Source organism: Budorcas taxicolor, chromosome 18 (assembly GCF_023091745.1).
Source record: "Budorcas taxicolor isolate Tak-1 chromosome 18, Takin1.1, whole genome shotgun sequence".
In the NCBI taxonomy this organism is placed as follows: Eukaryota; Metazoa; Chordata; class Mammalia; order Artiodactyla; family Bovidae; genus Budorcas; species Budorcas taxicolor.
The window spans coordinates 27,457,436-27,472,897 of record NC_068927.1 but is presented as its reverse complement, the minus strand read 5'-3'; the positions used below and the strand labels follow the sequence as shown (position 1 = coordinate 27,472,897).

Sequence of the window (15,462 nt, the reverse complement as noted above, 5' to 3'; positions counted from 1 at the left end):
GATGAGTCAGAGCTGATGGTGCAGCTTCCGGACAAGATGCGGCTGGACCTTGCCATCGACGTGAACTATTCCATCGTCAGCAAAGTGGCACTCTTCCAGGTATGGCCTGCCCAGTGCCCCACTCTCAGGACTCTGGAAGGCCTCGAGCCCACGCCTTCCTCTAAATGGCTCCTTCCCCTCCTCTCGGGCCCAGGGCTGTGACCGGCAGATGATCTTTGACATGCTGAAGAGGCTGCGCTCTGTCGTCTACCTGCCCAACGACTACGTGTGCAAGAAGGTGAGTGGCCGGGGCGGCTGCGGCAGCCCCCGCCCATCGGAGCTGGGCTGGAGGGGCCCCCTGGGAAGGTGGTGAGGTTTGCAGGTGCGGGCAGAGCAGAATTGCTGGGAGGAGAGGCGGGTGGCAAGCTGACCCCAGAGCTCCTGGCTTGCTTGGCAGGAGGAGCTCCGGGCACAAGCTCAGATGTGTCTCAGCCTGGCTCCTTCCTCATAGGACCATGGGGACCAGGATGAGGAACCCCACTTTACAGAAGAGAAAAGTGAGGAGCCAAAAGAGGGTCAGGGTCTTGACTGTGTACATGGAACTGCTTCCAGGGTCTTGGTCTTCATGTCGGGAAAATGGGGCTGGACAGGGGAGGGATAGGTCAGAGGTTGCAAACTGATGGTCCTTGGCAAGGAGCCAGCCCACAGTGTCTAATGGGTTGTTTCCTCCCCACATACCCGGATTAATCTAAAAATAAAGTTTTGAATAGTCTCCAACCTGTAAAAAATGGGAAGGTTTCAGGAATTCCCTGGTGGTTAGCATGTGGCATTTCCACTGCTGTGACCCAGGTTCAATCCTTGGTTAGGGAACTAGGATCCTGTCAGCTGTGCAGTACAGCCAAAAAAAAAAGGAAAGTTTTACATAAAAATCCAGATTTCCAGATTTCTGGCTGAAAACAGAAAATTGGCCAGCACTGAGCCCCACTTTGCCAAACAGCAAGAGTCCTCTGGAGTGGAGAAGGGAATGGCTCTGAAGAGATGCCCCATGCCCCACCACTCCCGACTGCCCTACTGGCTCCCTTCTCTCCTGTATGTCACCTGCCTGATCCTGGGGAACATATGGATTTGAATCCCAGGGCTAGACAGTCTCTAAGGCCCCTTCTGCTCCCATTTTTTGGGATTTAAGGTGAGACTGAGGTCACTTGGTGACTTGTTCAGGGTAGGGGAGCAGGAACCAGATTTCAGAGCTGTTGATAAGGCTTGGTGTGTGTACGGGGGTGGAAATGTTGCTCAAGAACCCCCTGCAAGACTCAGGAGCCCCCAGCCCCAGAAGGGCCCTGACTCCAAGTTGTATGCTGCAGAACAGCATACAATTGGAAGCAAAGAGCTGAAAGAAGAGGGACAAGGATGCTGTAAATGGCTGAGAATTCAAAGCTGCGGCCTTCGAGGCCAAGAGAGGTTTGGGAGCAATAGAGTGATTTGTCTTGACACTGGAGCCACTTCCTAGCTGTGCAGCCTTGGGGCAGTAGCTTGCCCTCTCTGAATCTGACTCTTTTCATAGGTAAAGTAGGGATATTAATGGTATCTCCCTCGTGGGGTGGTTGTGAGAATTAAAATATATGAGCATATGGAGTTTGGCACCGTGGCTGGCAGAATTGGTGCCATTGCTGTAGCTGGTATCCTCGTGGGTAATGTAGACTTGACTTTGGATGCGAAAGAGTGAATCAGATTGTTGGGGAGTTTGCGGAGGAAGCTGAACACTTGGTGAACATGTGTGAATGGTGCCCTCTGCTGACAGGTTTTGTTCTGTGATAATCTCGCTGAGACACACCCCCTAGGCCACCCCTGGGCTGCTTAGTGACATGAGGGTGAGTGCTTTAGACACCTCACATTTCAGCCCCTTGTCAAATTGGACTCTGAAACAGGGGAAGGAGACTTTATTCTTTTTTTGTTAAGAAGGCCATGCATGTGTGAGATGCCCAAGAGACATTTGTCAAATGAATCAAAAGCAAAAGCCACTTACCTGTCCTTGGTTTCTGTCTCTCCTTAAACACGCCAGGTATGACCAATAGGTAGCTGCCCAGGGTGATGGCCTCTGAGGGCATGGGGATTAGAAGGTGCTTGGCAGACTGGATATTTCTGATTGTAGTCTGAAGCAAGTCATTCATTCATTCCTTTGGTTTAATTTGGGACTAAGACTAAATTGTATCAGTCTGCTAGGGCTGCCATAACAAAGTACCACAAACACAATGGCTTTAATGACAGAAACGCATTGACTCACAATTCTGGAGGCCAGAAGTCCAAGGTCCAAGTGGTAGTGGGGTAGGTGCCTTCTGAGAACAGTGAGCGAAGGATCTCCTGACTGTCTCCTCCCTGTGTCTCTTCACACCACCTTCCCTGTGTGCCTGACTTTGTACCCAAAGGCCCCTTCATAAGGACACCAGTCCTGTTGGGTTAGGGGCTCCCCCAACTCCAGCACGACTTCATCTTCACTTAATTCTTTACATCTCTGATGATCCTTTTTCCAAATAAGATCACATTCTGAGGAGCTGGGTGCTAGGACTGCAACATATGAATTTGTGGGGGCACTCGGTTCAACAAGTAACAGCCATGAGCTCTGGAACCAGACTGCCTGGGTTCAAATCCCGGCTCTGCCTTGCTGAACTTTGGGACCTTGGGCAGAGTTCCTACCTCGAGGGCTGTTGAGGACTAAGTGGTCTCAGCCACATAAAGCACTTCGAGCAGCACCTGGCACAGAGAAGTGACAGGTAAATGCTGGCCATTCTCATTCATGCTGTCATTCCCATGTCGGTTAGCAAATGCCTCCCGAGCACCTGATAGGATGCGGGGGAGTCACGGGTATCAGCCGATTGTGTGACCAGTGTGGGCTTTTCCATGCCTCGGGGCTCTCCATGGTGTGCACAGTTGGGAATCTGCCAAATACTCCTACACCTAGGCCTCCTTATCTAGCATTTTCCATCATACCACTAGGTCCCTACCATAATCCTGCCAGTTAGGCAGGCTGGCAGGGTGGGGGTGGTCACTCTCCCCAATCCACAGATGGAGAGACTGAGGCCCCCGAGGGGAACCACACGCCAAGTCAGTGGAAGGGCTGGTCCACCGAGCTGTGCCACCAGCATTTGGGCCCAGCCCTGCTGCTTCTGTGGTCGCCTTTGGTGATGACGGGGGGACCGCCCCTTTTCTGTTTCAGGGGGAGATAGGCCGGGAAATGTACATCATCCAGGCGGGGCAGGTGCAGGTCTTGGGTGGTCCGGATGGGAAATCGGTGCTGGTGACGCTGAAGGCTGGATCTGTGTTCGGAGAAATAAGGTCAGAGTGGGGTGAGACGAGGGTCCTGGGCAAAGGCTGGGGAAGGGGGTGTGACCAGTCGGGGGGACCACGTCCCCAAGGGCCCTTTGGTGGGTCTGAGGAAACCACGGTGCAGGCTGCACTGGCACTTGCTGGCATGTGAGAGAGATGGGCTGATACCGACCAGGGTATAGAAATTGACGGGAGGCCAGAGAAGAAACCAGGCAAGGCTTTATTGGGGCCCTGGCCGCACAGGAGGGACAAATAACAAGCAAAAGTTTCCCTTGCTCACTTGCTCCCTAAGGTGGGGTCGGGGGGTGAGCTGGTTTCTTATATGGGCTCAAGGTAGAGGTGTGTTCAGGGGTTGGGCTAGGGTATCAAGGAAGAGACGTTTGTCCAGATGCCAGCATTGCAGCCCTGCAGTAAAGGGCCCCAGGTCCCAGCCTGTCTCAGGCCCAGCTCTCGCCCACCTGAGGCCATCATGGTGCTCCAGACAGGGGTGGAAATGAAGATGCTGGTGTGATCAAAACCACAGCCTTGAAGGGCCTCACCTCCCTCTCGTCTCTGCCCCAGCTTGCTGGCTGTTGGGGGCGGGAACCGGCGCACAGCTAACGTGGTGGCCCATGGGTTTACCAACCTCTTCATTCTGGATAAGAAGGACCTGAATGAAATTCTGGTGCATTATCCTGAGTCTCAGAAGTTGCTCCGCAAGAAGGCCAGGTACATTTTTTTTAATTAAAAAAAATCCATATAGACTTTAATATGCATTTTTCTTAAGGACTCAGACTTTCTTTTACATAACCGTGGTACCTTTCTCAAAGTTAGGAAATTGGAGATTGAAACAATACTGTTATCTCATCTCTAATCCATAGTCTAATTTTGCTAATTGTTCTAAGAGGGTCTTTTATAGCTTTTCTTTTCTTCTTCTCTATTCCTGGATTCCCTTTGCAGGACGTTGCCATGTTCGTGTCCTCTGGTCCCAGATCTTTATTGATCTTAAGAGGACAGGCCAGTTATTTTGCAGAATGCTGCTGCTGCTGCTAAGTTGCTTCAGTCGTGTCCAACTCTGTGTGACCCCATAGACGGCAGCCCACCAGGCTCCCCCGTCCCTGGGCTTCTCCAGGCAGGAGTACTGGAGTGGGGTGCCGTTGCCTTCTCCAGTGCATGAAAGTGAAAAGTGAAAGTGAAGTCGCTCAGTCATGTCCAACTCTTAGCGACCCCATGGACTGCAGCCTACCAGGCTCCTCCATCCATGGGATTTTCCATGGATGTACTGGAGTGGGGTGCCATCCTACCCCTCCATTAAGGTTTTTGAAAAGATTTATTTATTCATTCATGGCTGTGCTGGGTCTTCACTGCTGCACACATGCTTTCTCTGGCTGTGGCCAGCAGGGGCTTCTCTCTGCTTGCAGTGCTCAGGCTTCTCACTGCAGTGGCTTCTCTCATGGGAGCGTGGGTTAGCGCGCTGGCTCAGTAGTTGTGGCACATAGGCTTAGCTGCTCAATGGCATGTGGGCCAGGGATTGAACCCACATCCCCTGCATTGGCAGGCAGACTCTTTACCACTGAGCCACCAGGGAAGTCCCCTCCATGTAAGTTTACATGGTGTTAATGTTTTCTCATCATTATCTTCAGGTTCTGCGTTTGAGGCAGAAATTACTGAGAAGTGATGTTGTGTCCTTCTCGGCACAGCATGTTTAGAGGCACGTGGAGCTGCTTTCTCACTATACTGATGATTTTTACTCTGATCACTGGTTAAATCTTCCACACGTTAAAGTTACTATTTTCCTCTAAGTAATGAGAGAGAAGTCAAGACGATTTAGATTTCCTGTTCCTCATCATGCTTTCACTTACTACTTTCAGCCTCCAATGAAGGTTCCCTGCAATGATGGCCATGATGGTTGCATGATGGTTGTGATTTTCTATCTCTATCATGCCTTCTGCATTTATTAACTAGTGTCCTACTATATGGAAGAACTTCCTTTCCTTTCCCATTTATGTATTCATTTATCTATTTACAAAGATACAGATTTGCTTTATTCCATGAATACCCTGTTACAGTCATGGTTTTGATGCTCCAGTTGTTCCAGACTGGCCACTGGACACCTCTTCAGGCTGGGTGTAGTGAACTTTTGTTACGTCCCTGTTATATTTTAGCACTTCTTTGCTTATAGGCATAAGAAGTTGCCCTAGATTCATTTTACACTTTCCCTGCTGCATCCCTGAAAATGGTCATTTCTCCAAGGAGGCTTGCTTCCTTTTAGAAGGGAATGGTTTTCAGAAACTAAGGTCTGAATACTCCCTGGTAGCTCAGCTGGTAAAGAGTCTGCCTGCAATGCAGGAGACCCCGGTTCAATTCCTGGGTTGGGAAGATCCCCTGGAGAAGGGATAGGCTACCCACTTCAGTATTCTTGGGCTTCCCTGGTGGCTCAGATGGTAAAGAATCTGCCTGCAATGCTGGAGACCTGGGTTTGATCCCTGGGTTGGGAAGATCCCCTGGGGAAGGGAACAGCTACCCGCTCCAGTATTCTTGCCTGGAGAATTCCATGGACTGTATAGTCATGGGGTCACAAAGAGTCGGACATGACTGAGTGACTTTCACTCACTCACTCATTGCTACTGGGTTGCTACTAGGCCTTCACAGTGGATAGAGCTGGGAAATATACCCACATGTACAGCTGGAAAATACCCACATGTACATTTTTGTGTATAAATGCAAATATATACATATATGTACATCATATACATAAACATCAACATCTATTTTTTTTGTCTGTGTCTATCTATATCTCTATTTCCATCTAACAATTTTGATCTAGTATCACTGAGTTCATTCTAATCTCCTTTTCCAGATTTGTAAATTTCTTTTTCAACACTGAGAAATTTGACTCCCTTTATCCTCATTACATTTATTCATTTGTTCTATCCTACAGTATAATGTAGTCCCAGAATTCCTATCCCACACTATTGGAAAGAAGAAAGCCTTAAGTAGAGAGTAGTTCTTTCTGTCTTTGGCCTGAGTACCTATGATATACATGTTGTATTCAGAGTTGTTTGGATTGATTCTCTGTTTTCTTTCCTTTGCTGTGATTGTTCTGTTCATTTGAAGTACAGCTAGGTTCATATGTCTCAGTTTTCATTTCATTTTAGTGTTCCCCCACTTTGATCTTTGTTGATTTTATGTGTTTGAATATGTAGAACATTAACATGGCAGAAGTCTACAGAACAGTACACTCAGAGTCCCAAACACCCCTCCTTGTTGCCACCCTCCCTCTACAAGAGCCTAATCTCATTAGTTTCTGCTTTTCTCTTCCTGTGTTTCTTTTTGCAAAAATAGGAAGATTCGTGACCATTTTGTTATTTCCCTTTCTGTCTTACACAAAGGGTAGCATACTGTAGATTCTCTTTTGCACCTGACTTGACATTTTTCATGTGACAATAAATCCCAGAAAACATTCTCTGTGAGTCTACAGACAGCTTCCTCGTTCCTTTTGACAAATGCAAAACATTCCTATGAATGGGCATGTAGGCTAGTTCCAATATTTTTCAATTATAGATAGTACTGCAATGAATAAGCTCATGCATGTGTATTTTGTATTGTTGGGGGATTTTGTTTGTTGTTTTTGGCTGTGCTGTGCAGCTTGTGGGATCTTAGTTTCTCAGCCAGGGACTGAACCTTGCCCCCGGCAGTGAAAGCCTGGAATCCTAACCACTGGACTGCTAGGGAATCCCCTGGAATAGGTAAGAAAAGCAGTTGTTTTGCTTTCAAACCCAGAAGATCAGGTTTTTAATTGAGCAATGGATGCAGCTTGATGTGGTGGAAAATAGACTTGGGAGAGTGATAGGATTCAAATGCTGTCTGTGTGCAGTACTGGCTGCGTGACCTCGGAAAAGTTGTTTTCCTTTCTGGTCTCAGTTTCTCCACTGGAAAACAAGGGTGATTACTTTGTTGTGGAGCCAATTAAATAAAAACAGTGTACGCGAATGTCTCCAGCAGGGGGCCCAGGACACAAGAGAGCTCAGTATATGTTAATAATAATGATTGTTCCTCTTTATCCATTAAATTTTCTCTATAATTTTCCATGGGATAATATCTTTTAAATCCACCTATCTGGTATTTCCTCCCATAGCTTTTATCATATATTCATATTTTCCATTTCAGTCACCAAGAAGAAACTACACCAAGAGTGATCATGATCGAGGGGAAAAACTCACCAGTATCCATTCATACAGCACAATAGTTTATTGAGCTGATATGCTGAGGCCCTGGGGACACAGCAGAGACCAAACAAAGCTTACGTTCTAGCCGGGGAGACCAACAGTGGTGATGTGTCAGCTGGAGATAAAGGCCATAAGGAAATAAAAAAGCCACCTGAGGAGACAGAGGTGATGGAGGGAGCTATGTGAGATAAGTTGGTCAGGGAGAGTCATTCTGAGGACAAGACACTTCAGCGGAGACCTGCCCAGAGTGAAGGAGTGAGCTGCCTACACGGAAAAGCATGCCAAACAGAGGGAACAGCATGTGCGAAGGTTCAGAGGAGGCACAGACGTGGTGTTGCACAGAGACGAGCAACAGAATGAGCATAGGTTGTTATGGGGTGGGAGGAGTGGAAGGGTGAGGTTGGGTAGGGCCTTGTAGGGGAAGTCTCATCTATAGCTTTAGTTTTTAGTCTGAGGGAGACAGGAGCTATGCAGGGTTTTATACTGCCGAGTAACTTGCTGTGACTTAGGTTTTTAATGAAATCCCTTTGGCAGCTCCCAGATGAGTGGAAGCAGTGTCAACCTTAGAGCATAATACAGACGAGGCGCTGGGGTCTCCTGGGGAAGGAAGCTGCCCCATAACTCATCTTACCTGGCTGCTCACAGAGGCCACCAGGCCCTTCCAATGGCTGGTCTACCTGAGCTTCGGCCAAAGAAACAGGAAATAAAAAGAAAGTCAATTAACATATAAGTAGCATATTCAAATTTTGCCAAGTCTGCCTGCTTCACTCTACTCTCCTGAGAGAGAGTCAACCCTCATTATTCATTGATTCTGTATGTGCAATTCACCTACTCACTAAAATTCATTCATAACCCCCAAATCAATATTCAAAGGCTTATAGGGACATTCGCAGACGTGTGCCCAGCGGCAAAAATTTGAGTCACTGGAAGTGCGCTTTCCAGCTAAACTGAAGAAGGTGACACTCTGCCTTCTTCTTTCAGCTCAGATTGTGAACAAGTGTCTTTCTGTGGCCCACTTCGCACCATGTTTTTCACATTTCTGTGAATTTTCTTGGTGATTTCGCTGTTAAAATGGCCCCAGTAGTGCTGAAGTGAGGCCTCGTGTTTCCACGTACAGGCCTGAGTCACAGAGCCATGTTCGTTGTAAATGAATCTACAGTATTAAATAAGACGTCTTTAAAATAGACACCACACACACACACAAGACAAGGTTACAAAATGATCATTTGATGAAAATGTCGTGTTGAGTGGCTCACAGGAACCAAATCCTGTATTTTCCCAAAAGGCCATTGCTCAGTAGTCACTAATTCTGTGTCTGCAGATACTTGACAGAGCTTAACTACTGCGGATAATGAGAACTGACTTTAAGTCTGAGAATGGGCACCAGGTTCCCCCTCCCCTTCCCTTCCTGCCCCCCTGCCAGAGGAGCGTGCCTCAGAAAAGCCATGCTTAGAGCTGTCATCCCATCCCTCCGCCTTGCTTAGGTGTGGGTTTGGGGGTCCCACAGAGGCCTCGCTCCTGGCTGTGCCTGCAGTGGGCTGGCCAGAGGCAACCAGAGAGGAGGAGGGGCTGTTGGGCCATGCCACACAGAGGGGGCAGTGACACGGCTCTTCAGAGGCTGCTTCTCTGGACAGGCAAGCTTCAGGAGAGAGGCAGGGGGTCACAGATGAGCTCTGCCCACCCAAGGAGAGATGGGGCTGAGAACCACAGGGCCTGGGGATGTCTGAGTTGGTGAGAGCCCCGCGTGGGATTCCGTCCAAGCTGCCCACTTTACAGACGGGGCACCCAAGGCCCCAAAGATGTGAGATGCTCCGCTCTCTGACTCGGCCACTCCAAGAAATGAGGCAACAAGGTCTCATGCATGCTGCTCTCTCCAGGGGCGAATTATACAGTAATTATAGTGAAACGCATGTCAGCTGAAAATGCGGATAAATTTCCTTAATCTGGAAATGTCCCAGAAGTTAGCTCAATGTTTCAAAACAGAGACAGCCGTTAGCAATCAGCAAAGGTCCCGTAGCTGCTGCCACCAATGTCATTTGAGTACCACACTGAGCCTTCCCACGGACCGCCGTGCTGTGAATTATGGACTCAGATAACACAGGTGACAGTGCCAGGCCTGGAAGAGGCCCCTCATGATTACTGTGTTTGCGGCCTCCCGGGGGAGCCCAGCTAGACAATGCAAGTCTTGGGCAATTAATATCAATATGCACTATTTAAATCCATTGCGTCTGATTAGATAAGCAGCTAGTAATGGCCTCATTTTTAAACAAACAAGTTTTGCTGGACCCCTGATGAATAAATTTGCCAATTAGTCGCCTAGGCCCGCTAGATTGCAGGCGAAACTCATTTGTTCTTGAGCCAAACCACTCACCACATATCAGTAGCATGAACAATTCCTTAGAAAAGGCCAGGGCTCTCTTTGATGAAACATTCTTTCCTTATTTAGAGAAGCAGAGTGGTATATTGCATTGAGATCTGGGTTGTAATTCTGTCTCTGCCACCTCTTGCAACCTTGGGCATGTCACTCATGTCATGCTGAGCCTCAGTTTCCCCTGTTCTTTTAGGTACAATAATCCCTCTGGCCAGCACACTGCAGGCACAGCCAGGAGCGAGGCCTCTGTGGGATTCTCAAACTCACACCTACCCTGTGGAGTATTGTCACAGAGTATTGTGATATTCCTTTGTAATCATTAAGACATGGAGTGCTGGGGTCAAAGGCATGGGTTTGAATTTCAACTCTGCTACTTCCCAGCTGGGTGGCCTTGGGAAAATTACTCACCCCCTCTGGGCTTCCATATCCTCATTTGAAATGAGGGAGACTAATAGGACCTTCCTGTGAGGATTAGTGCCAGGATTATTCTGATAAAGAACAGAGAGTGGATCAGTTATCTATTGTGGCATAACAATGTTACCACAAATGGAGTGGCTTAAAACCATGCATATTTATTATTGCAGAGTTTCTAGGGGTCAGAAGTCTGGGGACAGTGGAGGTGTGTCCAGTACAAGGCAGTCATCAAGATGTGGGCCAGAGCTGGGTCTTACCTCAAGTCTCAACTAGGGAAGAATCTTCTGAGGTCCCACAGTTGTTGATTGAATTCAGTTCCTTGTGGCTGTGGGACTGGGGGCAGCTTCTAGTGAGTCATTGGACAGTGGCTGCCCTCAGGTTTAGGCCTCCCCCAACATGACTGCTTACTTCATCAAAGCCAGCAGGGGAAAGAGTCTTCTTGCAGGACAGAGGCCACAATCCTGTGTGACCTACCTTCACAAAAACAACATTTGATCTCCCTGGTTGTATTCCATTGGTTGAAAGCAAGTCACATGTCCCACCACACTAGAAGCAGGTCACACAGAGGTGTGAACACCAGGAAAGGGGGTCACAGGGATCACCGGAGAATTCCTGCCTGTTAAGGTCTGAGCACACAGCCTGACACATAGAGACACTCAGTGTTGATGATGGTGATGGTGATGATGGTAAAATGACAAGCCAAAGAAGGAGAAGCAAGAAGCTTGGGCTCTTTTTCCTCTGGGCATCCTGTTTCCGATTCCTTATATTAAAGTATCCTGCATCATTTCCTGTGTAACCTCAGAAAAGTCACCCAACCCCTCTGAGCCTCATCTATAAAGTACAGGCAGTAAGACCCCACATCATTATGATTGTTCTGATCGTTCAGTGAGATGTGATGTCCCAAGCAACACTGTGCTGGGCTCAGAAAAGGACTTCAAAACTGTCAGCCAAACCAGCCTGCATCACACAACTCAGCTAAAGGGCTCTGCCCGAATGAGTGAGGCTTCGTTCTCTCCCAGAGCTTGCCGGTGACGTTAGCGGATGCTGCTTTCTTTCAGGCGAATGCTGAGAAATAACAACAAGCCCAAGGAGAAGAGTGTGCTTATTCTCCCTCCGCGGGCAGGCACCCCCAAGCTCTTCAATGCCGCCCTGGCTGCAGCAGGAAAGATGGGTGCCAAGGGAGGCAAAGGTGGCAAGCTTGCCCTCCTCAGGGCCCGACTCAAGGAGCTGGCCGCGCTGGAGGCAGCCGCCAGACAGCAGCAGTTGCTGGAACAGGTAATGCAGCTGGAGACCCAGCCACCTGGGCCATTTTAACCACGTGCCAGGGAAAAGGCCTCAGGACCCAGGCGTTCCATTGTAGGGACTATTTTTCCTTCTTTGTATCAGTCTGGATTCATTGGTTGCAAGTGACAGAAATGCAGCTGACAGTGCAGGCTCAAATTAGCTTGAAAAGCAGGGAATTTACTGGAGCAGGTCATTGAAAGGTTCAGGCACGCCTGGATCTACCAGTTCAGATGATGCCAATAGGATGAGATCTGCCATCTTGTCACCTCTGCTTCCCTGGCAGGTGGCTCCATCCCCAGGCAGGGCCCCAAGGGCTTAAGATGACACCCCTAAGGTTACATCCTCCTGGCTGAGCAACTGCCACAGAAAGTACCTCTTTCCCAGCAGTCCCAACAAGGAGTCCCAGGGTTCATAGTCACTGGACAGAATTGAGTGGAATCGTGTCAATTCCTGATGTGTGGAGCACCAGTGTGGTGCTCTCTGGGGAGGACCAGCTCATGTGCCCACCCCTGGACTGAGAGTGGGGAGGGGCTAGGGTGAGGAGTGCTCCCCCAACTGGAAGTTCGGGTGCTGCCGCAGAGGTAGGAGCAGTGGGTGTTGGCAGGGAATGTCCCTCCCCAGACGACAGTGATGGTCTCATATCTAATGTTGTGTCTGTGACAATTTAAAAGATTTGAAAGGAAAAAGCAAGGCGACAGGCATGGTGCCAATGGTGCCCACCCCCTAAGTCTAAAGGGAATTTTTAAATTAGTTCTGGGACTTTTTTCTGTGACTAATGCCAAGAATGCCAATTAGTATGATTGTACTAATTATGGTTGTTCATAACTGTCCTTTAGGAAGGCTGCTGGGAAGGGGAGGGGGATGGGTTTAGGCATCAGTGACAGGGATGGTGGGGGGGGGGGTGCTGGACGGCAGTCTACATGACAGAATTCAAAGGAGCCTGGTGAACTCAGTCTCAATCCAGGTTGGTGTCAGAGTCTAGGAGACCTGTTCAGAGGTCATTTGACAGCAGGAGTCAGGGAATGACACCCAGGTCACCCAGGGTTCCAAGACATTCTCCAGATACATCCACCAATGGCCCCAGACTGAGAAGAGATGTGACTGTCTGGCTCACAAACTGTTAAGGGCAGGGTCGAGCTGGTTTTTAAAGTTGGGCTCTTATGTGCTGGCTCGTGTGTGGAGCTGAGTGAACGTGAGCTCTGACAGTGTTCTCAGCACAGTGAAAGGTTTTATCTGAAATGGGTTAGCAATTTGTTGCTTCTAAGTGTTAGCTCTTCACCCAGGAAGCTTGAAGATGTGTATTAAATTTGCATCCATGTGCTCATAAAAGGCAGTTTTAGAACAACCAGGGCAGAAGGGTGGAGTGCAAGGAACTCTTAAACAGCAGCCTAAAGACACAGGTCCAAACCCTGGCTCTGTCACCCTGTGTCCTGGGGAAGCTCCTCCAGGACATTCTGGGACCCAGATTACTCCTGGCTATCACACGGGGTGGCAGAGATGAAGCAGGACACTTCCTTGGATACTTGTACAAAAGCATGTTAAACAAGGTGAAACATTTGATCAACCTTCCCATGATCCTTCTGGCTCCATTCACAGCAGGATGCTTCAAGAAGATCCCACAAGCGGCCCCTCTAGGCATCCTGCCCTGGAAGTGTGTTGTCAGAGTTTGGGGGTGGTGAGGTGAAACAAGCACACCAAAACATGCAGAAACACCAAGACAGGGAGCTGCAGGTCCCAGAACTGCCGTGGTATCCAGGAGCTTCTTGGATAACCTCACCTTTACCCAGTTCCCTTCCTCAGCACCCTCTCACTTGAGTACTCTTCAGGGGGTCTCTAGTCCCCATAAGCACACTGACTGCTCTCATATGAGACTCCCTAAGAACCATCGGGCCTTCTCCTCTGGGGGCTGTTACCTCCCCAGCTTTCTCCCACTCAAAGATGGGTTCAGACAGCAGGAGAGGCCATGGGTATCCACAAAGGCTTGGATTTTCACCCACTTCCCTAATTAACACCCATAGGAACCTGGGTCCCTGAGAACCCCGCAGGCTGGAGACTGAAGATACCCACCAAGTCCGCCAACACGGGCTCAGTTCAGCCTAACGCCTGTGGTACCCAGCCCATTCTTCCCTGGGGGCCTCAGCCTTAGAGACCTTCCGAGAAACGGGCAGGCCACAACTGATCCTGTTTGCAGCAGCCTTTACCTTATATTTCTCTCTCTCTCTCTTTTTTTTTTTTTTTTTTTTGACTGCACCCTCTGGTTTGTGGGATCTTAGTTCCCTGACCAGGAACTGAACTCAGCCCTGGCAGGGGAAGTGCAGAGTCTTGACCATTGGACCACCAGGGAATTCTCAGTCTTTACTTTATTTGCTTAGAGTTTGTCTCATACTCCAGCGAACACACATCCCGGCTAACTGGGCAGGGCAGGCCATCTAAGCTCTGCAGAGGCCTTTGTGGTGGTCCCTCCTGGTCACAGCCTCTCTCTCTTCCCTCAACAGTTCAGTGCGGGGCTCTGCCCTTCATCCCGCGGGGCCAGCCCTACAGCTCCACAGACACCTAAAATATCCCAAAGACCTTCACCAAACCCTGCCCAGACTCTGAATCCTTAAACTTCCCCACGATACATGTTTCACCAAATAACCCTGATGCAGCTCCGTCCAACATTACAGCTGTTAGATTTCACCTGCGGAGTGCCATCGTCCTCTCAGGGGTCCGAGGATGAGGAAAGTGTCCGAGATCCCTCCAAGACCCCTCTGCCTCACTAGTCACTCTTTCTGGATTCCAGGCCAAGAGCTCAGAAGACGCTGCCGTGGGACAGGCGGGATCGGCTGCTCCAGAACAGGCCCCAGCTCCAGAGCCGATGGCCCCAGAGGCCCCCGCCCCAGAGCCGCCGGCCCCAGAAGCCCCGGCCCCAGAGCCCCCCGCCCCAGAGGCTCCGGCCCCACTGTCTCCACCACCTGCCTCCCAGGAGAGGCCGGAGGAAGATGAGGAGGCTGCGCTGCGGCCAGAGGAGCGGATCCACGTGACCCCGGGCCCGGATCCCAGCGAACAGTTCCTGTCGGTGGAGGTCCCTGAGAAGCAGGAGAAGAAAAAGGAGGAAGGGGAGGAGGCGAGGAAGGAGAAGGAGGAGGAGAGAGGCGGCAGTTAGTGCACCTCCCGCCGCCCCCCACCCCTACCCCGAAGGTGCCCGCTCCCCACCACCCGGCACCGCACCTCGAGCCCCCGCCCCCTCCTTCCCCCTGCACCCCGCACCCTCCACTGCCCAAAGGCCAAGACGCTGGTCCGCGGTAGTGGCCTCAAGCGCTCGGCCGGTGGTCCCGATCTGACAGTTTCTCCATCTCCTGGGGCTGGTCTTGAAATTAACGAACTTCATTATGTCTGTGCCGGGTGAGTTCCCACCGTCACTAGAGAACCCTGCCTCCTCTGCACCTGTAATTATATTTAAGAACGAAATACTTTTCTGTAGGGCTTCAATACATGAGAAGCCTTGTTGGAGAAACAAAGAGCTGTTGAATGTTTGGGTTTTCCCCTCAGGAATTTGACTTCCCCTCATTTCAAGAACAGAAAACATTTCTGGCAGAAGTGGGAGACAGCTATGCTGTTCCTTTGATGCAGTGGAGATAGCACACGCATCTGACCCGCCGTCTGGTGCCGTCTCTCTACTGGGCAGTCACAATAGGAAAGCAATGCTCCTTAGGACAGTTAGTACTTATCTTCTGCAGACATTATCCCATTGTGCCCAGTGATGCTGTTTTCTTAGACTAGATATGATGGAAATGGTTTACTGGCAAGAGGCTGTGAGCGTTTCTGAGCATCCACTCTGCCAGTTACCTAATCCTCTTCACCAGGGATTAACTCATCACTTGTTTTTGACACCTTTGCTGTAGA

General features: G+C 49.7%; 1 protein-coding gene across 1 annotated transcript in view; it reads left to right on the top strand.

The window, feature by feature from the left end:
• CNGB1 (cyclic nucleotide gated channel subunit beta 1) overlaps positions 1-14,722 on the top strand; it is a 66,050-nt gene extending 51,328 nt beyond the window's left edge. The window contains exons 27-32 of the mRNA XM_052656233.1: positions 2-99; positions 194-277; positions 3,191-3,309; positions 3,862-4,008; positions 11,352-11,568; positions 14,360-14,722. Coding sequence (XP_052512193.1) covers positions 2-99; positions 194-277; positions 3,191-3,309; positions 3,862-4,008; positions 11,352-11,568; positions 14,360-14,722 — 1,028 coding nt within the window. The remainder of the gene's footprint in view (position 1; positions 100-193; positions 278-3,190; positions 3,310-3,861; positions 4,009-11,351; positions 11,569-14,359) is intronic.
• Positions 14,723-15,462: the final 740 nt, after the last annotated feature.